The sequence below is a fragment of the Pteropus alecto genome, unplaced genomic scaffold (genome assembly GCF_000325575.1).
Source record: "Pteropus alecto unplaced genomic scaffold, ASM32557v1 scaffold398, whole genome shotgun sequence".
In the NCBI taxonomy this organism is placed as follows: domain Eukaryota; kingdom Metazoa; phylum Chordata; class Mammalia; order Chiroptera; family Pteropodidae; genus Pteropus; species Pteropus alecto.
The window spans coordinates 1,691,100-1,716,371 of NW_006442497.1; the positions used below are offsets into that span (position 1 = coordinate 1,691,100).

Genomic DNA, 25,272 nt, shown 5'->3' on the forward strand with positions numbered 1-25,272 from the left:
AGTTAAGACTATCTCACTCTGCAGCCAGTCTTAAAGAAGACATCAGCCATGCTGTGAACTGCCTATAAGAATTGAGGGGCCCACTAACTGAGAACTGAGGGTAGGCTGGAGGGACTGAGAGCTTCAGTCCTATAACCACGAGTGACTTAATTCTGCCAACAATCTGACTGAGCTTGAGCATGGACACTTCTCTAGTCAAATCTCTAGATCAGAACGCAGCCTAGCTAGTCTTAAAGAAGACATCAGCCATGCTGTGAACTGCCTATAAGAATTGAGGGGCCCACTAACTGAGAACTGAGGGTAGGCTGGAGGGACTGAGAGCTTCAGTCCTATAACCACGAGTGACTTAATTCTGCCAACAATCTGACTGAGCTTGAGCATGGACACTTCTCTAGTCAAATCTCTAGATCAGAACGCAGCCTAGCTTACACCTTGATTGCAGCCCAGTGCGATTCTGAAGCAGAGGACCCATCTGAGCTTGGCCTAGACTCCTTCCTGACCTACAGAAACTATGGGGTGAAATATGTGTTGTTTTAAGTTTGTGGTAATTTGTTTTGTCATAATAGAAAAGTAATCCAGGTGATTCTGGTGAGTTGTGATCTCAATCTTTGGTATACCTCATGTTATGATTTAGATGGTTGAAGGCTGGGTAAGGAGGGAACTGTCTGTACTTAGTACCACTTCTCTATTCTTGTAGCCTTTCTCCTAGACACACTGAGTGCAAGCTCTGCCTTCTAAAGTAGGATGTGGTAGCTCTGACTGTGGGAGGAAGTTATCCAAGTGAGTTGACGCCAAAATCAGGTGGCCAGGCTCTTATCACTTATAATGCTCATGTAAGCTGGCATGGGACTCAAAGGGGGCAGTTGTCAGCAGCTAGAGCTCATGCTTGCTTGCACATGTACTCATAAACGCATGCACACCACTGATCTCGGACCCACCAAAGATGCTTGTCTATTAATATCTTGGGAGAATTGGACCTTTCTGCTGCCTGGGATTTTCGTGACTCAGGATGAAAACTCTGGGCTTCTACCTTATGGAAAGTTATGGTCCATTTCTAATCTCGCTCCTGTGGAAAGGCCTGCACCCTCTGAGCAGGTTTTCAAGTATTGGAAGTGTTTGATAAATGGCCCTTAAAACTAAACTCAGGTGCCCATCAAAAAGTATTCTGGCAAAGAATTAACAGTGAAATTAATGGGGTCGCTTCCAAATGAACTGAATGGGCACATCTGCCTCATTTCTAGCAATTTCTTGAAGAGTTACAGGGTTGCAATATGGGGGCAATCAGGTGGTTTCATGGAAGGGTCCTCGTTCCAACCCCAGCTCCATCACTCATTCTCACAGCATGACCTTGTGGGAAATCGTTCCTCATTCAGAGTTTCCTTTTTCTCAGCTGTAAAACAAAGGGTTTGAACCTCGGGCAAACACTCTCAGAAACTAAATTTTTCTTCCCCTCACATGGAAATTATAACGTCCATCTCACTGAGGCATATGTGGGATGATGTTTGTTAAACTTCAAAACCTGTTTACTCTTTGGATCATCATTAGCTATACCATTAAGCCATGGATCTGTCACTGCTGATGTCTGAACCTGAAAAAAAATGTCCCACATACTGAAGACACCTTGGAAAGTCAATTCATTCAACTCATGCTTATGCTTACAGCATTGACTGCAAATTGTTTTAATTTTTGTTTGATACCAAGATTCTTCATTTTATATAAGCAAATAAGCTTTTAGGGTGGATCTGCTCAAATTTCTCAAGGCAGAAAACCAGATTTCTGCAATATTTTTGAATGTAAGAGTTCTCAGGAGAGGCTCAAATCTATCTTCAGTAACAAAAGAGCACTGAGAACAAATATATTCACATCAATTTCCTGGGATCTTTGGCTTTCTCTACATACTGCATAGACTCCATCCTGGCAAACTGTCTTAGATTCAGACATTCTAAGGAGAGTTTGAAGATAGAGGCCATGTATAACTCACTCTGTCCCTCTAATTTCTAGCACACATCAGGGTTTAAGAGGAGAAGACAGAAGGGAACTCTCAGTGGTATCACCCCACCTCTCCTCCAATGGCAGTGATTCTGTTCTGCCCCAAGCTTGCATGTTCCACTCAGCAAAACCAAAGCTGTATGACTAACTGTACCTACCCTCCTTAAAAGGCAGTTTACTGCCCATCAGCTGTTACTCAAATATGTCCCTTGAAGGAGGTCTCACCCTCAATCTAAATAGCTTATCAAGGCATTCCTTCCAAGACCACATCATATTCTTCATGAAAGGAGTTATGGTAAATACAACAGGGTCATACTTTTACAATTATAAAAGATTCCTATCCTGGTCCATTCATCTGTCAAGTAGAGATAATAACAAAGCATTGATTAAAGATTAAATGAGACAACTGATGGTTTGGGCTGGGTAATCAAAAGGAATGATTTTTCTAAGGATATACAAGTGACCTCATTGTGTACTGACTTAAAAATGCTTCTTGTCCTAGCTGACTGAATACAGCTTTCTATTGAGCATTCCACATCCACTTGCTAATTCTATCAGCTCATATTGGTCTGAATTTTACTCTTTATCCACATTAGCCAGAGACAGAGAATATCATGACCACAGGACCTTTCAATGCAAGCCCTTTGTATACTGCTCTGAGCCGTAAGTAACAAAAAACCAACTAAACCTAACTTAAACAATAAAAGGAATTTATTGGCCAATGTAACAAAACCATCTATCTAGAGGTAGGGTCAAACACAGGCTAAGCCTGATCCTGTACTTAAACAATGTCACCAAGGACCTGGCTTCTTTCCGTCTCTCAACTCTCACTTTATTAATGTCAGCTTCAAGCCAAGAATGGTTCCCCCTCCATGGTCCCAAGATAGCCACCATTAAGACCCAGGACTGCCTACTCCTTCTTTCACATCTAGCAGGGTGGATAAAAAGAGTTTCAACTCAGCATTTCCAGAAAAAGTCTTGAAACTTCCTCTGGCTACATTACCTTAGCTCACATGATAATACCATTGTAGCCAGAGAGATGGAATGTGCTATTGGCTCAATCCAGTTCATGGGGTTCACCCCTGGAAGTGATGATAGAGCCAGCTAAGCTAGATCATTAAATCTCAATACAGAAATCAAGGCCTTCTGGGAAATAAAATGGGGGGACAGACATTGGAAATGCAACCAGCAACATCTACCACATCCCTTATTGTATGGATGGAAATTTGAGACCAAAGAGGGAAAAGACCTTCCCAAGTCACAGCAGAGCAGAGCTGGGACTACAACCCAACTCTTTAATCTGTAGACCCTGTATTGTTTCCACTCTACTACTTTTACTTGTTCAGGCCAACTTGCATAATATTGAATGGTGATCAGTATGGGTTCAGACCAATCAGTTTCTCCCTAAACCTGAATGAACCGGAGGCATCACATTTCAAACACATCCAATGAGTTTCCAGTCAAAAGAAAACAAACCTAAAAATTCTTTCAGCCACAAAATCAACCCCAGCATTTCCATCTCCCCTCTCCGGGCCCCCTAAGAACCAAGTAACTCCTGCTACTTTTAAAGGAAAAAATGCATTCTGGTGTGCAAACATTATTGCATATTCATGCACTCAAAATCTAATTTTAGCTGCAAGAGACTTCATTATAAGATGCTCACATAATTAAGCAGCTTTCTTCCCAGGGTTTGGAAGCCTCTCTATTCTTCACTCTCATTTACACATCACTGAGATTATCAGAATGTATTTTAGTTTCTTAAAATTATATATTTTGGTTTTTCCAAATTGATCCACAACAGGAGATGAAATCCATGAAAATTACATGTTTTAACACAGGTTTGTGTAACGCCATAGCCTTGGTTTTAAAGTTAGAATCTGTAGACAATCGGGGTTTTGCTGTTCTGTACTGATGGGCTCCTGATGCATTTAACACATTTCTCTCCTAAATACAGATCCATTTTATTCCTTAGCTGGTTAGGACAGTATCCTCTTTATAAAGAAACTGTGAGCTAACTTGGATACAAGACCTAACTTGGAGAGAGACAAATGGACTTTCCCAAAAGGACAGACAGATCCCCCTTTCTGTGATGGCTGCTGAGAATCAGCAGCAGCAGGTGGAGACTTTGCACCTCCTTGCTCATCCAACATTCTAGAGCACCTGAAAAACATCAGGTGCTTTACTGTGAGCATTGACTCAACTTGACCTGGATGCACCCTGACTCCATCATTCTGCTCATTAATATGTTTGACTAAGGTACACATTAAACTGAAAGGCCATTTGAGCAGCTGACACTCCACCTAGAAGGAGAGGTCATCTCTGGGTACATGGCAGCAGGGGATGTACCAGCCTATCTACCAGGAGGAAAGGTCTGAGCTATTGTTCTCCTGACTCTTGAGGTGAGGGTATGGGAAGCCCAGGGGGTCTCATTGTGGCCGTGGTCCTGTTCAGCCTCCCAGCCACACCTCTGCCCTTCTCAGCCTCCATGGCTTCTGAGTCTTCTACCTGCAGATTGTCTGGGTGGCCATGGAGTGAGAGCCACAGCCAGCGAACCAGTCTCAGGTGTAGAGCAGCTTCCTTCTCCATGGGTTGGTGCTTTTCTGTCTCCTTTAAGACTCTAGGTTTGCTCTGGGATGCAGGTGTCCACTGGCCCCTTTATAAGGCAGTGTGGAAACTCCTGGTGGGCCTCGACTACTCCTACAACTCAGGAGACATGGCCTTATCAGAGGCCTTTGCGGACTTGACTTTGGAGCCATGTTGAGTCAATAAATGTTTATAAAGATCCTGTTGTTTCCAGATCTGAGCTGAGATAGGTGATGCTGGGGGAGGGTCTAGAACAGCCTTGGCATCAGTGTGAGTTTAGAGGAACATCAGGAAGGACTTGGAGTCCACCAGGAGCACGAATACTCAAGCCCACTCCTTGGCAAAACTGAAAGCTGGGGAGGCTTCCCTCTGTGGAAAGGCAGCCCCACTGGCACCCCTATTCCTGCCTGTCCTCACTAGGGGTGGCTCTCAGCTTCTCATTGCCAGCTAGAGCAGAGGTCAGGGCATCCCCATGACCAGCTTTCTCAAACCTCTTACATTTTCTCTGTGATGCAGCTTGGCTCAGGCTGAGGGGAAGTCAGACAAAGGGGCCCAGCTGGGGTTATCTCAGGCCTGGACAAGCTATAGAGGGGCTCAGGGGCTGCCTGAGTTCAAACCCACCACCTTCTTCCCCATCACATAGCACAGTGTTCAACTGAGCTCTCCACAACCTTCTCTGTGTCTTGGGTGCCCTGTGCCATGTTCCCTGGTCCATTCATACCTGCAGACCTGAGCTCCCTGGTCCCCACATGACATGTAGCAAAGGGTGATCCAGAAAGGTAATTAGTGTCACCATCTCTGTCCCTCCTAGGCTGAACACTAAGTGGCTATAAAAACAGAGTCCTTTTCTGCGTCCCCACCTTTATCCTCACTCATCCACTCCCTTCCTCCTGCTGCACAGACTCGGAGAGACACACACACCCCAACCGCATTCACCTGTTTTGCAAAAACATCCCAGGGTTTTCCAAGCCTCTGAGCCTTTGCACATGCTGTTCTCTTTGGCTTAATTATCCTTCCCCTCTGCCTTGCTGGGATAATTCATACAGAGTCCTCAAGACCGGGCCGAAGCCTCCGTGGTGCATCCCCCGAAGACCACAGGTACACGCAATGACCGCTTGAGCCTGCATAGCACCCACACTCCTCCTTCTGGGTTTCTTGCTCCTATTTGTGATGACCCCCGCCCCCAGCCTCACTAGACTGTGAGCTTTGGGTGGGGGAAAAAGTGCTTTTCGTATAGGTCTTCTCTTTCTACCTGAGGCCAGCACATAGCAGGTGTCAGCATCTATGAGTGCCCTTCTTTTTTTAAGGAAGTGGATGAACAAATAGAAAAGATGACAGCCTAGCAGAAGTAGAGACAGAGAGTGTGGCAAAGAGGCCTGGTGACAGGAAGTGGTGGAGTGAACGACAGGACAGAGAAGGCTCCACCACAGCCACCTGTGATCAGGGAGAAGCTGTAGCCATGGCCTCTCTCCCCAAGGGTGAAGGGTCATTACTGATGGGCTGAGCAGACCCCCTTCCTCATGATCCAGGGGCAGGACCCAAAGGAGAGCAGGAGACTGTCAAGATGAGTGGGACAACCAGTCACGGTGATCCCCAAGACCCATCCCTCCTGGGTTTCCCCATGCCTACCCCAAATCCCCCCAGCTCCCTTGCTGCCCCACTGTCCCCTCAACCTCATGCCCTGTTTCTGAGGCTTAGCTTTCTCAGAGACAGTTGAAGAAAGAAGCCAGGCAAGGAGGCTGTACTCCAAGGATCACTCATGTTGAAAGGGGTGACATGGGGTACACAGAACTTTCGGTGGATCCTGAGGTTGGTGTGTATATTAGGGGCGCTCCGCTCTGCCCACAGTGTGGCCAGCCCATCTGCAGAGAAGGGGGAGGCAGGGCTGCAGAGTTCATGGCGCCCAGTTGTCATATCACACATATTTATGGGACATCAGACACACATTCAGGGCCTCGTGGCCCAGCAGCAACAGTCCATGAACCCACCTCCACGCCCAGGTCCTTGAGGCTCAGAGCATGAATGGCTGCCCAGCCCAGCATACCACAGTCAAGGATTCTGGCCAGCAAGTCCATGCCCGTGGCTGTAAACAAGAAATCCAGGCCCTCCGAGAGCCCTGATACACATGCGTGTCTGTATGTGAGAGAGAAAGACAGACCAACAGCCTCTGGGAACGTATAACCTAGTATCTGTGTGTAACTGCATCTGCAAGTCTGGGAGTGGCTGGCACACCCTGCCCGGTGGCTTGGCGGTGTCAAACGGGCACCATGAGAGCAGAGTGGCATGTCTAAGCATGCCTAGCTAGGAGTGTGTGTCCATTTTTGTCTGTCCTGTGATATCGGGTCTGCCTGGGTGGGCTAAGGGCTTATGTCCTGTCTCCCTGCATGTGAGGGAGGTAGCACCCGGGTGAGCCTTCTTGCTGGTGGCACAGGCAGCTTTGTGTCCCAGTGAGGCTGCCACTCGCGCATCTGTGTAGGTGCTACCCTGGGGGCGGCTGGCTCTCAGTGGGGTGGGCAGAGCAGCTGGCCTATCATCTGGGCACATACTCCCTGGGCAGCCCGGCCCAGTTGTGGTCACGTAGGGCCTGGTCCACCGTCCGGATGTAGCCATTGATCAAGTCCTTCATCTCTGGGGTGAAGGGCTCGGGGTCCTGAGGGTGCCCGCCACGCCGCCGGAAGCTGCCTTCCTTGTTGTTCTCCACACAGAGCAGCCTCTCCTCACTCACTGACACATTGAGGAAGGCCACCATCTCCCGCAGTGTGGGCACCAGGCTGTGCCGCAGCTCCTCGTAATGCACAACCAGCAGCCGCTTGCCATACTTGAGCCAGTCCAGGACGTGTGAGGACCACCACGAGGAGTAGCTATTGACGAAGTCCGGCCACTCTGTGGAGGAGAGGAGTGCCACATCAGGGCCCTGCCTGGCAAGGATGCTGGCCCTTCTGGATGCCCAGAGAAGCAGCCAGGATTTCCTATTACCTACTGCCCAAGACTAACTTGCTAAAATATCCTGTGCAGAAAGACCCTTTTGGTGACCTAGTGTGCATAAGCGTTAATATTAGGCTGGGCTCTGAAGAGTCCTATGCCAGCCAGGGAGGTGTGACCTTGAGTGTGCCTGCCCCCAGCAGTTACCTTGCAAGCACACCAAATTAAGACAAATGTGGACTGCGTGTACCAAGAACTGGTTCTTTCTCTCATGTGCTATGCATTCCTTGACCTTAGTGAGAGAGAGCTGGGTTGGGCTGGGCCTCACTGCATGATACAGTGATATTAAATACAGGTGGGAAACTGAAGCAGGGCATCTCTGTCAAGATGACCTTCATTCACCTTGATCTTGTCTCTGGCAACTATGCACATCTAATGTGGGTGATGAGAGCCGAGCAGTGAAGTGGGGGCAGCTGCTGGGTTTCCTGGTAAGAGGAAGATGCTGTGCAGGCCTGACTTCCTGTCCCAGCCCCTCCCATAAAGCTAAATGAGCGTGGTATCTGATTGATGCTCACTGTGTCTGGTGGGTGTGATGCACAGCTATGGCACAACTATGTCAATGAAGCCATGGATAGAGGCAGCTTCAAGCTTCTGCAAATGACCTACTCCATAAGATTGCTCTCCCAGCAAATGAAGAAATTAGAGTTTTGGGGGTGAGAGGAGAGCATGCAAATGTCAAGAATCACCCCAACAAAAATAGTTTCTATAACTGGGCTATTAACACACGTCAAACGCTTTGGGAAGCATTTGCTTTATCTGATCTTTGCCACAACCCCATGAGGTAGGGACCAACTTGTTTTTCAGATGAGAAAACTGAAGCTCAGAAGACAAGGTATGCAGCTTGCCTGGGGTTACTGAGTTGGTAAAGGGGAGTCAGCAAGGGGGACGAGGATGGCTGGGGGAAGGAAGGTGGTCTAGGAGGGGAAAGGGGAAAGGAGAGGACATGGGTCAGCATCAGCTGATCCAGAGTCATGCAGGGACAGGAACACAACCTGTCTGGCCTATAGACCCCGTCTCATCATGCCACACGCTCTGCTAGACACAGTTTTATTTCTGATGGCTTAATTTTATCTCGCTCACTACCCTGACTTGTATCTCTGTAACTCATTGCCCAAAGGCTAGACTGTGCATGCCTTGAGGGCAGAGACTGTGACCCCTTTCTCAGGATACAGTAGGACTTCAGTAAGTGTGTATCAGCAGACTGATTCCATGAATAAAGTTGCAAAGAGCCCCCAGCCCACCGGCCCCTTCTGTACCTTTGCTCTTCCAGTTTCGGTCAGCTGCATAGCCCAGGTGCCCGGCACACTTCCTGTTGAATTCAGCTACTAGTGACCTGTAAGGGTTCCGGATCAGCAGGATGGCAGAGTCAAACATTTCAATTTCCCTCTTGCCACTCTCATGGGTCTTCACACAGATGGTGCGCCGGCTTCGCCAGTGGTCCTTCTCACCCTTAAACCCTGCCCGGGAAAAAGGAGAGGGCCGCTTTGGAGGAAGGCATGGTAGAGCCCCCACTGCCATGGCAACAGATAGACTGAATGCTAACCAGCATGCCTTAAAGGAAGCTTTCAATAGGGGCCTAAGAGAGGCCTGTGGAAGGCACAGCAGAGAGCACTGGAAGAGCCTATGGATGATTGACAGGGTGGCCTCTCCAGAACTGAGCCTGCCCAAGAGAAAGTGAGAGTAGGAGGTGTCTAAAAGTGGGGAAAGATGTCGTCTGCAAGAGAAAGGAGGTAACGTACCTCCCAAAGATCCCCAGGAGGCAGGAGGCAGAGGGGCCTGACCATGCCCCATCTCTAGGAATTGCAGATGCATATGTTTGGGTATTTTCTTGGCAATTTCACATGAATATTGAAAATAACCCTGTGAGTCAACTATAGCTACAGGTATAGCTAGATGAAGAGACTGAGGCTCAGAGTGGGTATGTGACTTGCTCAAGATCACACAGTGCCACAGCGACAGAGCCAGGGCTCTCTCTACATGGCTCTGTGCGTCCCTGTAGGCCCCTGGCTTCCACCCACCTCTCCATAGGATCAAGAGCTGTAAGCGGCTGTTGTCCCTCCCTATGACCTTATGCCATGGTCCTATAACAGGGCATCCTTGCATCAATGCAAGAGAGCCTCCACCTGGGGCCCTAGAGTGAGTCTGGCCAAGGTCTCATGCACAATGTTTGAGCCCAGCCATGATGAACCCAGAACCCAGTTTCTATAAACAGAACCTTATTCCCATTGACCAACCTTTCTAGGCTGGGGATCTGCCTTCCTCCTGGGCCCCTTTGGCCATTACTGGGCACTAGAGGCTGAATTACTTATAACTGAGAAGTCCAGACCCTATCCATCCACACACAGAGTCACGTATTTATCAACAACGATTATTGTGTACTCATTCTGTGTTGAACTTTATGTCAGGGATGAAGACTCAGATCCTATCTTTAAGCTTACAGTCTAATAGGGAAATAGCCCAAGTATATTACAGAGCATGGGGCTTATGGAAATAAAATGTAAGGGGAACTGGTTAGAAGGTATAGTGGGATGTCACAGAAGGCTTCCTAGAAAGATGTCCCCTGAACCTAGTCTCCCGGCCACATCTCAACATAGCCCATGCCAACCACCTCTGGGGACATGCTCCATAAATGTACATGACCTTATTTTGGGCTCTTCGAAAAATAAATAAGTGCCTTCCCCCATTTCATGAATGGCTGGGAAGCATTTGTCCATCTACAAATGCCTGGAAATTTGCAAGTCTCCTTCGAAGTTGGACATCTGGGTTCACCTAGTGAAACTCAATATGTTTCAAACTCATCACTGCTATGGTCAAACACCAAAAGTCTTTGCTTTGATTCATTCTGTCAAATAACTGGAGTTTCCAAGAAATGAGCATTCAAACCAAGGGCTAAGTAAACGTGAGATCTGGTCTTTGACACCCTGAGACTCAGGGTGCCTTTCATACTTCCCCGGCCTATTTCGACAGCGGCCATTTTCCTTATAATTCAAGACACGCTCACCTAGGACAGGTTTGGTATTTTGGCACTGAAGCTGCCTTGCAAATTTCAGATCTGTGTGTGTCATTGCTCTGTTAAGAAGTACTCTGAGGCCAGGAGCTGACCAGTCCTGTAAGGCTCAAAGATACATTTCGAGGTAGTGTTGCCACAACTCATATGTGGCTATTTGAGTCATTGGGCCACTTAGCAATTTGTGGACCAAAACAGCCAGCTGTGTGAATAAGGTAGCCCTTCTAGATGAACAAGGTGGGTAACTGCAGCCTGTGGACAGTGGGTGGTTCCCAGGGACTATGTAGGTGCCCATAACATTCAAGACTCAAAAGGACAATGGGGCTAGGTTATATAGACAATCTTGGCTTTCTCCAAACCAGACCAAGGTTGTTGTAGGTGATTCCAGAACCAACTGCCAAGCTCAGGAAGTTTCCATTTTCTCTAGGATGTTACTGATAGTATTCTCTTTTCCTTAACCAAACTCTTGTTAAGAAACCCAGGGAAACTGTTGTAATGCTTAACAACAGAGAAATATACTTCACCAAATTTAGATTCTGCTTGACTTATCTGAGATTCTTAGTTCTTAAACAGCACACAGACTTGAGCCATTTAAGTTCATTTATTTGGCATAATAAGGCATTTTATTTCTACAAGGGCAAGATTAAAAATCATAAAACTCTTGAATATGTTTGGACCTATTTTTTTACAATAAAACTTTGATAAGCTACACTTTGCCTTAAAAAAAAAAAAGAATGAGCAGATGAAGTCAGTCTCACCTAATTACTGAGAGTTCTGAAAATTAAGGAAAATTTGAGAAATGTTTCTAGAGAGGAAATCCAAGTTACTAGACTTTCCCTTTGAATCCAGAACAGATATGAATTTTTACTCCAAGTGTGGTCCTAGGGCTGGCTGCATCAGCATCCCCTGGGAGCTTGTTAGAAATGATAGTTCCTAGGCTCCTACCTCAGATCAGCTGAACCACACTCTGGGTGTTCGGCCAAGAAATCTGTGTTGAATTTAACCAGCCCGCCAGGAGATTCTGATACACACTCAAGTGGGAGAAGCTCGGCTCCAGTGCTCCGAGTGGATAGTCTGGGCCTGGGAGCTGCCTTTTGCCCCTCCCGTGAAGCCTTCACTTACCTTTGTTGTACAGAGTTCCGTCAAAGTAGTAGCTCCCGGTGTAGAAGCCAGTAGCATGCTCAATGAGGTGCCGTGCCCAGGTGTTCCCAGCTCCTGGGAAGCTCGACAAAGCCACGAACACTTTGGATTTGGTGGGCAGGAACCTCCTGTCTGTGCACCGAGTGTCTGAAAGTCCAGAAGTCATCTCAAGGTCACTCTCCCCATTACGACTCACAGACTCACCTCTGGATTCCCATAGCCAGGAACTGCTGATCCAAGACTCTCACTCAGGAGCAGGGCAAACTGAAGCCCAAAGAGGACAGCTCTGTGGCTGGCCAGAGAAAGCTCCAATGACGACAAAGCCTCCAAAGGCCCAGGCAAGAGTGGGGTGCAATTCAGCACCCAAGGAACCCTCAGCCTCGGCTTTGTCTCCATGGCCACAGCCAAATATCGGCTCCCAGCCCAGTACAGATAACTCCAGATTCTGTGGGGGAGGTGGCTAGGAGTCATGGCTAGGATGACCAATGCTACATACCCAGGTATAGCCAACAACAAACCAGGGCTGGACTAATTTCAGGCAAGTAACCTCTCTGTGCCTCCTCTCCTTCCACCCAGGGCTGCAAGGAGCACATGACATCATCAAGTGAAAGCTCCAAAGCCCTTGGGCAGTGCTGGGTCACAGCATGTGCTCCATGGTGGTGGCATAGTCCCTCCATCAGCTCCTAAGGTCAGCTGGGGCAGACCAGATGCTCTAGCAGAAAAGATGCCGGAGCCTGGGGTTAGTGCAGAAATCCCTAGGTCATAGGCTGGCTTGGGGAGGCCTCTGAGGCCTTGGAGGACTCTGGACCACTGAACTCCCATGCCACATACACCACTACTTAGCTGTTATTATCCACCTGGGCCATGCCTCTCTGCTCTTCCTTTCTTCTTCAAACCACATTCATCCCCAGGGAGACTCAGATAAAGGTCAGGTGCTCCTTCAATCCGAGCCCTGTATCCTGAGTCAAACCAACAGGGATGGCAGAGGCCTCCCTCTTCTCATTCTCCCACGATGGGATCGCCCATCATGGGAGAATGAGAAGAGGGAGGCCTCTGCCTCTGCCTTAGACACCTTCCTCATCTGGGACTGTACACTCAGCCATGGCTGGCATCTCCAAACCCCCAGACCAAATGCCACAACCAACAGCAGGCACAGGGAGGATGGCCCTGCACACTTTATCTGCTTCTGGGGCAGGGGCTCACCTTGCACAGGTGTCTGGTAGACCTTGCAGTACTCCATCAGCCTCTGTGCCTCAGGCTCCTGGCCACAGAGTGAGCTGTCCACAGCATCCCGCAGGTTGAATTGGGGGGTGGGGTAAGCACAGTAGCACTCCCAGCCCCTGAGGATGGCCAAGGGAAACTCCTACCAGACAAGGAGAGGAAGAGAAGAATCTCGGGTGAATGTAAGGGCCACATCCCTTAGAGCTCAGGTACCCAGATGAACACATGGCTGTACTGCCAGTTGCAAGGGACATGAGGGATGTCCGTCCACCCTTCCAGTGCTGGGCTCTGTGCCCAAGCCCAGGGAGACAAAGCTCAATGAGACGTGACTCTGCCCTCCGATAGCTCACAGCTGGCTGGTGACAAGTCAACAGTCACAGCACAGTGAGAGCAGGGCTATCACAGAGGGGTGAGAAGGGTGGAAGGCAGGGGGCAAAGACTGGAACTGGACTTTTGAGATGTCTAGGAGGTTGTCAGGAGTGCCAAGGTGGGAACGGGCACTCCAGGCAGGGGGATCCCCATGAGCGAATGTGTGCATGGGTCAGAATGGGACAGATAAGGCCACATAGGGCAGCTCAGGGCTCAACATGTCACTCCTACAACCAACAGACTGCGAGCCTCGAGTGATGTCTTGAATTCCCGCTGGCCTTCCCTCGAAAGAGACCCAACCCAACTCTTATGCCTAAAATCTACTGCAAGGGTACGGTTCAGGACCAAGGATAGATTCCCACACAGCCATCTCTACGAGACGGTAGGGGTGGGCAAGAGCAGGCTATGCTTCACCAAAGTACTCAGTCCAATGGGGGATTCCTAAGAACAGAAAGGCCCTGCCAGGGTTCAGCCAAGCCCGTTCCTGGCGGTCTATTACAAGGTTTCTTGTTCTCCCTCAGGAGGCTGCACCACATGGTAAAAAGAGCTGGGGTGCTGGTATTTGGAAGGTGTAGATGTGAATCTGAGTTCATGGGCTGTATAACCTTGGGCAAGGTACTGAATCTCTCTGAATTTCACCATTGAACAAAGATAATAAAATCCATTTTGCACGTTTGGTATAAGGACTAGATCAGGGTCTTAACTGCTCAGCGCTGGGCCCTGCATGATGCAGGAGTGTTGTGAGTGGCTGCTCCAGCCTTCTGATGCTCAGGGCATCAGCCAGGCTTGCTCAAAAATTCCTCCACCCATCTCTCTAGCATATATTTTTTGAGTACCTACCATGTACCAGGCACTAGATAGAACACACAGCCCTATTTCATCTCTGCCCCTCCTTATATCTTGCACACAGGAGATGTGAGTCTCCTGAAGTGTGGAGAGAGGAGAGGAGTCTATGAGTGTGTGCGTGGGAGGGAGGCCGTGGATGGAGAAAACTTCTCACTGCCAAGGGAAGTGCAGCATAAACCTCTCTATTTTTTGCCCACAGTGAAATCTCATAAATAAATAAATAAAAGAAAATCAATAGCATTTTCTGAGCGTGGCTTGGCAAAGTGGAAGATCTCAGAAAACACAATAGAGGTGGTATCCCCGTCAAGGGAGGGTGAGGTCGAGCCTGGGGCAGGGGGGAGACTTTAGGAAGAAGGGGAGGAGAGGGTGCTGGATGCTGCCCCCCAAGTAGAGCTGTTCTTGCAAGCATAGGCTGGATTTTCTCCTAGAGGCCCAGCAGCCCCCATGAAAGCTTCTCCCACATCCCTCATCCTTTTTCAAGGCTTAGGGACAGCTTTGCCTCTGCCAGGACTTTTAGCAGGGCCCTGGGCCCCATTCGCAGAGCTGAGCTGCCACGTGGGGACAGGAGGGTGGATGCTCTCACTCTCCACACGCTATATACACCTACACACACATACACACTATCTTGCTGCACTCTGCTTCTAGAACTCAGAGCTCCCTTTTGCACTGGAAAAACTCTTATTCTATGGGGCCATAAGTAAGGCACTTCCCCTTTTGGAACCTCAGTTTCTCCACCTGTAAAATGGACACATCCCATGAGTTGGTCTGCCTGGAAGAGTCGGAGGATCTCATTTCTCTCCAGCCCTCTCACTAGCTTCCCCTGATCCACCGAGGGCAGTGACACTAGAACATCCATTCCCATGCCTTTCGTGGGAGAGATCTGAGATGAGAATGGAGGATGGGGGTAGGTAGTCACTCTGGGTGTCCAGAGGGTCCAGGGAGGAAGCACCGTGTAGAGAAAGCACCAGGTTTATAATCCAGAAGACCTGGACTCAAGTCACAGTGCTATAGTTCAATATCTGTGTGACCCTGGGCAAGTAATTGCCCTCTCTGAGCCTCAATTTTCTCACCTGTAAAACGGGGGTAATAATATTCACCCCAAAGAGTGCTGGGAGAATGAAGGAAGATAATGCATGAGAAAGACCCAGCCCAGTGCCTAGCACATAGTAGGTGCTCTCCTATTCTTATCTCTTAAGGCCTTTAATTGTTCTAGAGATGGGCCCCAGACCACCCTCTTGATACTCCCAGTACCTAGAGTTTGTTTCCTAAAATTCCTCACTTCAGCTCTCCCTCCAAGGCTGGCCCCCAAAAGCTCAGAATTAAAGATCAGAAGCCCCTTCCATGGTCACACTTGTGGTCCTTTAGTCTTGACCAGGCACATAAAGAAAAGAATCGCTTTGAAGACTCAGTGGCCACATTGGGGCCCTCTCCCTCTTACCTGCCACACCCCCAGCCACAGCTGCCTTCAATGTCAGCTGCAGTGATGATCCAGCACCAGCAGCCAGGGCCACCGCCACGGTGCAGAGCCAAGGAGACTGGACAAGGAAGTGAGTGGACAAAGGCTGATATACCTCATCAGTATGTCCAGCTAGACTCCACCCACCTGGGGCCCCCAGGCCATTCCTCAACAGAAAGGGAAATCTGTATTCTGACCCACAATCAGAACACCGCTGGCTTCTGGAAGCAAACGCTGCTCATGTGAGTTAGTGAAAAGCCATCGTAGGAACTGCAACCTCCAGCCTTTACCATGGCCGTCCATATGTTCCTACAACACACTCATGCCACCTCGTCCCAGAGCAACATGTTCGTCACAGCAAGTAGTGGAAAACAAGCAGCCTGGGCACCCACAGCATCAAGGGGGAGAGTATGCGGCCACCTGTCTGTGTCCCTGGCACTTCTGTTCACACAGGCTGTCATGGGCTGAATTGCGTCCCCCAAATTTTGTATGCTGAAGTCCTCATCCCCATACCTCAGAATGCAATTGCATTTGGAAATAGAGTCTTTAAAGAGGTAATTAAGTTAAAATGGGGCCATTAGTGTGGGCCCCAATCTAATCTGATTCATATTGTTATTAGAAGAGATTAGAAAACTGTTAGAAGAAAAGATCAGAACACAAACATACACAGACCAAAGGATGACCATGTGAAGACACAGGGAGAAGGTGGCCATTTGCAAGCCAGAGACAGGCCTTGGAAGAAACCAACCCTGCAAACACCTTGATCTCAGGCTTCTGATCTCCAGAACAGTAAGAAAATTAATTTCGGTTGTCTAAGCCCCCAGCAGTCTGTAGTACTTTGTTGTAGAACCCTAGTAAACTCATACACTACCTTCCTTATCAGTTCGTGGCCACTGCAGTTACATACCCCCCTTAGGGCCTTTGTACCTGCTGTTCTCTCTGCCTGGAACGTTCTTCCCCCAGACACCCTCGAGGTGTTCTCCCTCACTTTCTTCGAGTCACCTTTTCTGTGAAGCCTTCTCTGGCTACCTCATTTTAAGTTGCAACACCCCTCCCATCATCACCAATATACCCTATTCCCCTGCTGTGCTTTCAAATTTTGTTTCACTGAGGTATAATTTACTGTGATAAAATGCACTGACCCTCAGTGTACCATTCAAGCTTGATGAATGCATATCAAGACACACAGCCATTTCCCTCACACCAGAGTTTTCTCCATCCCTTCTCAGTCAGCCCTCCCTCCCTCAAAGCAACCACTATTCTGATTTCTATCACTACAGATTTGTTTTATCTGTTCTAGTTGTCCTATAAATAATCATCCAGTGCCTATTTTTGTGTATCTGCTTTCTTTCATTCAGAAACATATTTGTTAAATCCACCCATGTCTTCTCTGTCAGTAGACTGTTCCTTTTTATCGTGGAGTATTATTTCATGTGTAGACATACTGATTCATTGATTTATTCACTTGATGGATACCTGGACTGTTTCTGGTTTTTACCTATTACTAATAAAGCTGCCATGAACATTCTTGTACAAGACTTTCAGTCGATAAATATTTTCATTTCTCATGGGTAAATACCTAAGGTTCCTGCTTCAATTTTCTCCATATAACTTGTCACCATTCAGCATACGATCTGTTTTATCAACTGACCTGTTTATTGCCTGCCTCCATCCATGAGAATGTAAGCAGGGATTTCTGTGTGTCTGATGAGCTTTGCTGCATTCTCTAGAACATGGTGGATGCTTAATGAATGTTTGATGGACAAACCAATGAATGAGCTGAATGAATGAATAAACATCCTTTCCAGAGCCCAACTCTCCCCACAGTTGTTGGCAATGGCCTAGGGCATGAGCCTTCTGTTGGTCACTTTCACTCTGGGCATGAGGAAGGAAAGGAAAGCTGCTGCATCTAAGCAAACCTTCCCCAACCTCAGGGATCCCAGGAGGCTCTGCTATCCTGGGATTCTGTTCAGAGAAGATTTCATCAACAAGGTAGCTCTCTTCAGGGTGGCTGGCTCTGTCCCCCTCCCCAGCTGTAACAGTGTTGCTGATGTTGCTGCCTCACGTTGTTCCCACATCCCAGGGCTGGGGATGGACTGCCCCCACCAGTGACCCAAACCTTTTTGCTTCCTTGAGTGGATTAAACTGTCAAGTTTCTGGGTGTTTGCAGAGCAACGGGAGAGCTGCAGACAGTAATGTAGTTTTATTTACAATATAACGGCTTCAGCGACAACACTGGATTCTGAAAACAGAACAGTTTTCAGCCCTTTGGGGATTTCTAGGACATGATTTTCATAAAAATTAAACACTGATGAATCTTATTTCCCTGCCAACTTCCCCTCCTCCCTCCCCCATCCCAAGCTTCAGTGAGAGAGAGAGCAGAGAGAAAGAGGAGAAAATGATTAGACAAACCAAGGCAAAAAAAGAAGCAGGGACAGATGTGAAACTGTTTCAATCAAATGGGTTAAAGAGGGAGCCTGCTCAGCCTGTATCAAAGGGTAGAGTGGATACACATTCTAATTCTGACACTTCATCTCCAGCCTGAGTCTGGGTGTCTAGGAGGGGCTCAGGCTGGGCTGGGGCTGGGCCCACAGTGAGAGTGGGTATCCAGCCTAGAGCCAGGTAATGATACAGCCAGGGCTGGGTCCTCTAGGTAGCAGGGATCAGGTGCAAAGGCTTGGTCATGGCCAAAGGGTCAAGGAGTGAGGCCCCAAGAAAAACCCCTTCAACAAACTTGCTCATTTGGGTCTCGTCTCCTCCATCTTCACTCCTCCTTGAGCACCTTTCTCGGAATTTCCAGGCTTACACAGAATTACAGAAATTTCAGAGATCAAAACTTCAGGTTTCATAAGGGGAAACTGAGGCTCATAGGCAGGCAGTGAGCAACATAAGACCTCAGATCTTCAGGGTAAGTGGGAACAGAAGCCAGCCTCCTGGACTCCAGTCCAGGGCTTTGCCACACCCTGCACTCAACTCCTTGGAGGCAAACACATGAATGCGATGGATTTTTGATGAAATCTGCAAAGTTAGTTTTGAACAGTCATTGCCTCCAAGGAAGTTCTCTTCACTCCAGAGGCAGGTCTGACATTCAAGACACAAAAAGGAATGAAGATGCCCACAAAGGTGGCCGTGGAATGGGGGCTTTCGGGCAAATGTCAGGTTAAATGAAAACCCATCTGCTGACACTGTGACTGAGAGCTTGTTTCCTTTGACTTGATGCCCCTGGGGTCCGACTGCAGAGTGAGGGGCTGTGTGGTTTGGGGAAGCAGCTACAGGGAGGTGGAACCAGACTAAGGCTTGGTGTTAGGCTACGCAGCATTGACAAGCTACTGAGCATCTCTGAGCCTCGGTTCATCATCTGTAAAAGGGGCATAACTTAATGATCTTAGACTTTGGAGTCAGCAGGTGTACATTAAGTTAAGATGGAGTGAGTCTTGATTTCTACATCTGTAAAGGGGGTTTGTGGATGGAATGAAATACTCATGAGGTACTATCAGAGAGGAGACATGCGTCATCTTGGTTGGTTCAAGTCTAGGGAAGGCTAAACGCATGGGGTGGGGGCAGAGGCTCCTCCATGGGAAGAACTGACTAGGCCCCCTTGCATGTGTGCAGCCTCAAAGGTGCTACCTCCAGACTATTTGGAGCAAATGTCAGCATCTCCAGGATCCTCTATGGCAAGCCCTCTGGCAATGGCTCTCTGCAGACCTTGAGCCCCAAACAACAGACCCACTAACCGAGCTCCACACAACACCCTCCCTGTCAAAGTCCAGCATACATCAGAAAGTAGAGTCCAGTAAACACTGTGTGGCTCAGAACCGTCAAATCCTCAGGATCCCAAGGTGCGTGGATTTCTACCGACTTGGGAAAGGGCCAGCCCTTCATCTTAGGCAGTTTCTCAAACATCCCATGCACAGTGAAGGAACCAGGGGAAGCTGTATAATAATGATCATAATCACCATCATCTGGAATACTTGCTACTCAAGAGACACCCAAATCATGGAACTCTTTCACGTCCACAAAGTCACTGAGTCCTCCTTGCAGTCTGGTGGAGAAGCATCTCCATCGATCATTCAGTACATGAGGACACTACAACTCAAGGCTACGTGATTTGGCCAAATTGAGAAAATGGCAGAGCAGGGCTATGCACTCAAGTCAGTATGACTCTAAAGTTGCCTTCCGGTCATCTTCAGAAGCATGAGGCTAGGTGACTCGCTCCTCAAAATGTACCGGAAACCTTAAAATTGCACATAGGAAATGGATATACCCTTTGTCCCAGTAATTCCATATCTGATAATATAACCCAAGGAAGTAATCATGAACATGCTCAAAGCTTTATGCACGAGGAAGTTTGTGCATGGCAGCATTATTTATAATAGCAAAACAAACAAAGAAAAACAAAACAAAACAAAAAAACAGCCTAAATGATGAACAGTAGAGGATGAAATGCCTTGCAATCATGAAGGGCCTAGCAGGGCAAAAGAAAAGTTCATGACACATTAAATGAGAAAAAGAAGCAAATGGAAAGAAAGATTAAATTTATTAAAAACAGATGTCACATATACATATACACCTAGAATAAAAGACCACAAGTGTGCAAAATGTTATTGTTTTCTCCAATGTGGCAAAGTTACAGATGAGTTTTAATTTTATTTTTGTACTTCCAAATTTTCAAAAATATCTGAAATTTTCTAAAATAAAACTTGTGTATCCCCTTCAAGGAAAACAATCAATATTCTTTAAAGACACACACAGTATAACATTGACAGGTTTACTGCAGAATTTTTATAAGAAATCCAAAGTCACACTCTATCAGTCACCTATTGGAATGACTATACAGCATTTTGACAAAAGGAAAAATTCTTAACATCAAGTAGTAATTCATAAAATCCAGATTCTTACAGACCCAATCGCATGCCCCACGGAGGCAACAAGTCCACCAGGATAGACTAGGTCTATCGGGATCCAGATGGATTTAGCTAGAGCAGCTGCCCGGCAGAGAACAAGCAGGCTCCACCTTAACACACGTCTTTCCATTTTACAGGTGGCTGGGTTAGTGCCTCTATTACATGGACAAAGAAAAAATCCTAGAAAAATGTCAATGGGAAAATGTCCAGGAGATTATTATTCTATATGAAGAACTTATACACCCAAAAGAGGGTAAAAGAGAGCAAGAAGGGTAACACCTCTCTCTCTCCTCCGTCCTGTCCCTCTAATTCCTTTCTCAGTAGCGGCTGGCAGAACAGACCTCAGATCACATGGCATAATAGCTGGTGAGGCTTCACACGTTAGTGACCTATTTGCAGATAGTGTTAGATTTCAGTCATCAGCCCTATTGTGGGAATGCACACTCCCACAAATGGTCTGCCTGCTCGCACACAAACATCGGGCTTCAAAATTAATTACCCCAGATCTGAACTGGTAGCAACTCAAGTATCTAAGCTCCCTGCCCCCCTCCCTCACCTCTATCCAAATGAAAGACGTGATAGAATCCTGAGTACTGAGAAGAGCAGATTTCCTTCCATCTCCAGTATGATCACAGAAAATTAGACGAAACCATTTTACTTTGTTTAAAAACACATTACACTGGTCAAGTCCCTTTTGCTGGGAGAGTCAGATCATTAAGATACTGATATTCCCCAAAATGTTCTTTTTCAGTCAAACTATACTCTTGGAGCTCTCCAAATCCATTTCAACTAACTAGCAAAAAACAATAGCAATTTTTATCTAGGGCTACAAATAAACTCCAGATGGTGCTCTAAATTAGGGCACTGCAAGCAAGGCTCCCCCTCTTTTCCGGTTTCCAAGCCACACCTCTCACATCTACTGCTCCTGGCCCCACTCCCCAGCCAGCCCTAATTAAGGCCCTAGCCCCATCCCCCAGATTTAGCTCTGCCCCATTTAACATTCTGTTGTGAGCATTTTCCACTATAAAAGTCTTTGAAACATTTTCAATGGCTGTATTATAGTCCACTGTACAGCTACAGCTTAATATAACCATTCCCACATCATAGAACATCTGAGCTTGTCTTTCAGCCAAATGAGGATGAGATGAAACGGCCACCGGGACAGCACGGCAGCCTCAGTGCTACTGACTTCTCCAGAGAGGAAGAGTTTGGCACAGGAAAGTATACGCAGACATCCCCGAATTCACCCCTCGCCCACCCTCAACATTCAGGGGAGGAGAGAGAAAACCATTCCTGCAAATAGGTCCCTGGTCACTGCAGGCCTGCTTCTTCATCCTCACCAAATAGTTGGAAAAGACAATCGTTCATCAGAATTCAGACCCGTGGAGAATATGGGCCATGCCTGGGCATTGCTGAGCTAACACATTCAAGCTGGCCCTCTAGGGCAGTGGTTCTCAACTAGGGAGGAAGGGAAAATTTTGTACTGCAGGGGACATTTGGCCTTGTTTGGAGACAGTTAGGGTTGTCCTAACTGAGGGGGAGATGCTGTTGGCATGTTGCGGGTAGAGGCTAGAGATGCTGCTAAATACCCTTCAAAACACAAACAGATTCTAAAACAAAGAATGATCTGACCTGAAATGTCAATTGTTGTAAGGTTGAGAAATCCTGGTCTAGAGTGAAGTCAGAGTCCCCACAAAGCCCCTGCCAGGAAATCGCAGAACGGAGGGCTGACAGGGGACTGTCCAGAAGGCTTGAGTCTAAGTGACACCAACATCCACAGGGATGATGGAGAAGGAGCAGACAGTTTGGGAGACAAAGGCTCATTCTTTTGGTAGATGGTGGTTTTCCTTGGGTGAGTGGCATCTGGGGCATCGTCCTTGCCCTACCTGGAACCCCTAACTTCAGAGCCAGGTCACAAGCCTATGTCTGTCACAGCTTTGCCAGGACATCTCAGAGGGTCACCCTAACGACTGCTGCCTCCCAGAGGGATGCGCAGAGAACAGCTCCACCCCCGCTCCCAGAGCATTCTACCTACAGCTGTGAAGTACCACGTTGTCAGGAATACCACCCCTTCCCTGCCACACCGTCAGTAGTTCCCTCATATCCGCCGAGAAATGTCCGGACTTTGAGGCAGGCATCCAAGGCCCACTGCCATTTGTTCCCACGCTATCTTTCACACCATTCCATGTAGCGCTCCACTCCGGGAAAGCTGGGCTGCTTTCTACCACCTCCCTCCTGGTGAGAAGTTGCCTAGTCTCGTGATACACTCCTCACACCCCCTGTTCACCTGCCCCACATCCTCCAGCTCCAGCCTTTTCAAGTTCCTCCCTATGCCCACCTCCAAGCCTCCCTCACTCATCCCCATCAGATGCTGACCTTACTCTGCCCTGTGTCAGGGTCACTTGGGTTCCTGACTTGGCCCCTCCACACGGGTGAACCTCTACCTCATGAGTGGGGACCAGGTCTCCCCCACCTCTGGGCTCTGCTGGCATCTTCCCCTTGCCCCAACCCGTAAGTGTCAGCATATACATTTGGCCACATCTCACTTAATGTGTCCTGCCAAGATCCCGCTTTCAACATCAACTTTAAAGCCGGAAATGATGACTGTTCCTCACAGCTGCAAACTTTTGAGCACCTAAACAATGGGATTCAAGGAAATGCCCACCCTCCCAGCCCCATCCAACAATATAGGAGAGGCTGGGAAAAGAGACAAGCCCAGAGGGCAAAGGCCACTTCTGAGAATGCTAGATGCCCTTTCCTCCTTGTTCTGACCTGAACAATTCACAGCAGCACTAACCAGAGCTTGTAACTTGTCCTTAAAACACATCATGAGGGGAGATGTACAAGGTGCTAAAGTGTGAAATGGCATAAGAGACAAAGAGCCTACAGGTATCTTTGGCACATGCTCCAACATGAAACTGCAGCAACATGGATTTGTGCCAGTAAATATGAAGAAAGGCTGAAAACAGAAGTTGAAGACTTTTCACCCTTTGAGTTGTGTGTCTATAACTAGATAGCAGAATTCTCTGGGCCTTCGTGGCCTGCCCAAGAGGAGGTGCCCCCAGATACTGGGATATCTACCTAGGATGCTGTTTTGAAGTCACTGTCTCCAAAAGAAGAGTCACAGGGTGCCTTGTTTCCTCTCACACATCGCCGGTATAGGTGTAAAATTAATATAACTGTGTTCAAGGACCTATGGCAAAGTTTATCAACATGACAAGGACACACAGCCTGTGACTCAGCATCTCCTAAGAATTTTATCTCACAGATCTGCCGAAACAAAACGAACCACCCACCCACAAAAAGAGCCTCTGCAGCCTTGTTTGTAAAAACAAAAGACTGGAAACAAGCTAAATGTGTAACAGCCAGGGCCTGGTTAAATAAATTATAGGACATCCATATAATGGAATAAAAGATCGGAAAAGCTCTTTCTGTGCCAATTTGGAGTGATCTCTAAGATAGATGGTCAAAGAAAAAAAGTCCCTATGGTGCCAGGTAGTGTGGGTAGCTCATTATCACCTGTGGGTTTGTAAAGGAATAACAACTTTGAAAGGAACAATTGCTTGAATATTCATAGAAATCTCTCTGAAAGTGGATGCAGGAAGTCAGGTCATCAGTTGCCTCCAAGAAAGGACAGATATTAGGTGGGTGAGACCAAGGTGAGAGGAAGACTCTCCCCTTTGCACCCTTTGATGTTCTTTTATTGTGTTCCATGTGAGCACATTACCTATTATAAATAATTTAAAACACTAAGGACACACAGCGGTGATACTGCCTATTTCCTGTCTTGTCCTCTTGTTTCTTCTTGTCTCTCCTGTGTCTTCCTTACAGAACTCGCCCACCTGTTCCCCCCAACACCAATGTCACAGGGAGGGAGCAGCATGAAAAGTACAGGGGCGTGGTATCAAGACTGGGCTGTAAAGCCAGTCACCCCATGCCAGTGTGTGGACCTGTACTGGCTCCTGTAGCAAGCAGAGTATCTCCTGTCAGGGAGCACTGGGGGATTAAAACAGACCACTGGTGGGCAGAGGCCCCTACTACAGCGCCAAGCACACTGGAGGACACCTCCATAGTTGTTGACAGGTGAAGGCCTGCCTTCAGCCTGGTCTGGCCCAGCTGAGATCCTCTGATTCCAGCAGGGGCTCCCTAGGGACCTCTTCTGAGCTGCAGGTGTGAAGGCAGCCCTGGAAAGCAGCTGTTTCCTTGTGTGCACAAGAGCCCTGCCTCTACTCGGGGCTCTGCTCCCATGAGGGGGAGAAGGGAAGAAGGAGTCTTCAGGCCAGATGTCCGCAAATCAACAAACTGATCTTGGCTCGCTGCACTGTACCTCATGATTTCCTGACGCCTAAGACATCGTTGGCAGTGGCTTCGGAAATAGTGAACACACAAGAAAGCCACTTCAAAGGCTGCACGTGTGCAAGAGGAAAGCACACATGAAAGGCTTTGTCTCTCTCTGTCCACCTCCAAGAAAAGCGTCTCAAGAGGGTTCAGGACATGGAAGCAGAGGGAAGGCAGCTCCCAGAGAGAGTGTGGGCACCCATGGAGAGTATGCTTCTTTATGTCCAACCACATCTGCCTTCACTGAGGCCCACTTCCTATACCCTTCAAACCACCAGCAGGCTATGGAGCTACACAGAGTTCAAATCCTGGCTTCCCCTCTTCCTGGCTGTGTGACCCCTGGCACAATGCTCGAGCTCTCCCTGCCCCAGTTTCCTCACCTACAAAATACAGATAATCATAGCACCTATCCCAGAGGGTTGTTATGAGGATTAAAT

At 47.9% G+C, this 25,272-nt stretch overlaps 1 protein-coding gene across 1 annotated transcript in view; it reads right to left on the bottom strand.

The window, feature by feature from the left end:
• Window positions 1-6,364: 6,364 nt before the first annotated feature.
• Window positions 6,365-25,272, bottom strand: part of WSCD1 (WSC domain containing 1) — a 33,151-nt gene continuing 14,243 nt past the window's right edge. The window contains exons 5-8 of the mRNA XM_025040189.1: window positions 12,905-13,064; window positions 11,684-11,848; window positions 8,811-9,011; window positions 6,365-7,455 (exon numbers count right to left, since the gene is read on the bottom strand). Coding sequence (XP_024895957.1) covers window positions 7,103-7,455; window positions 8,811-9,011; window positions 11,684-11,848; window positions 12,905-13,064 — 879 coding nt within the window. The 3' untranslated portion in view covers window positions 6,365-7,102. The remainder of the gene's footprint in view (window positions 7,456-8,810; window positions 9,012-11,683; window positions 11,849-12,904; window positions 13,065-25,272) is intronic.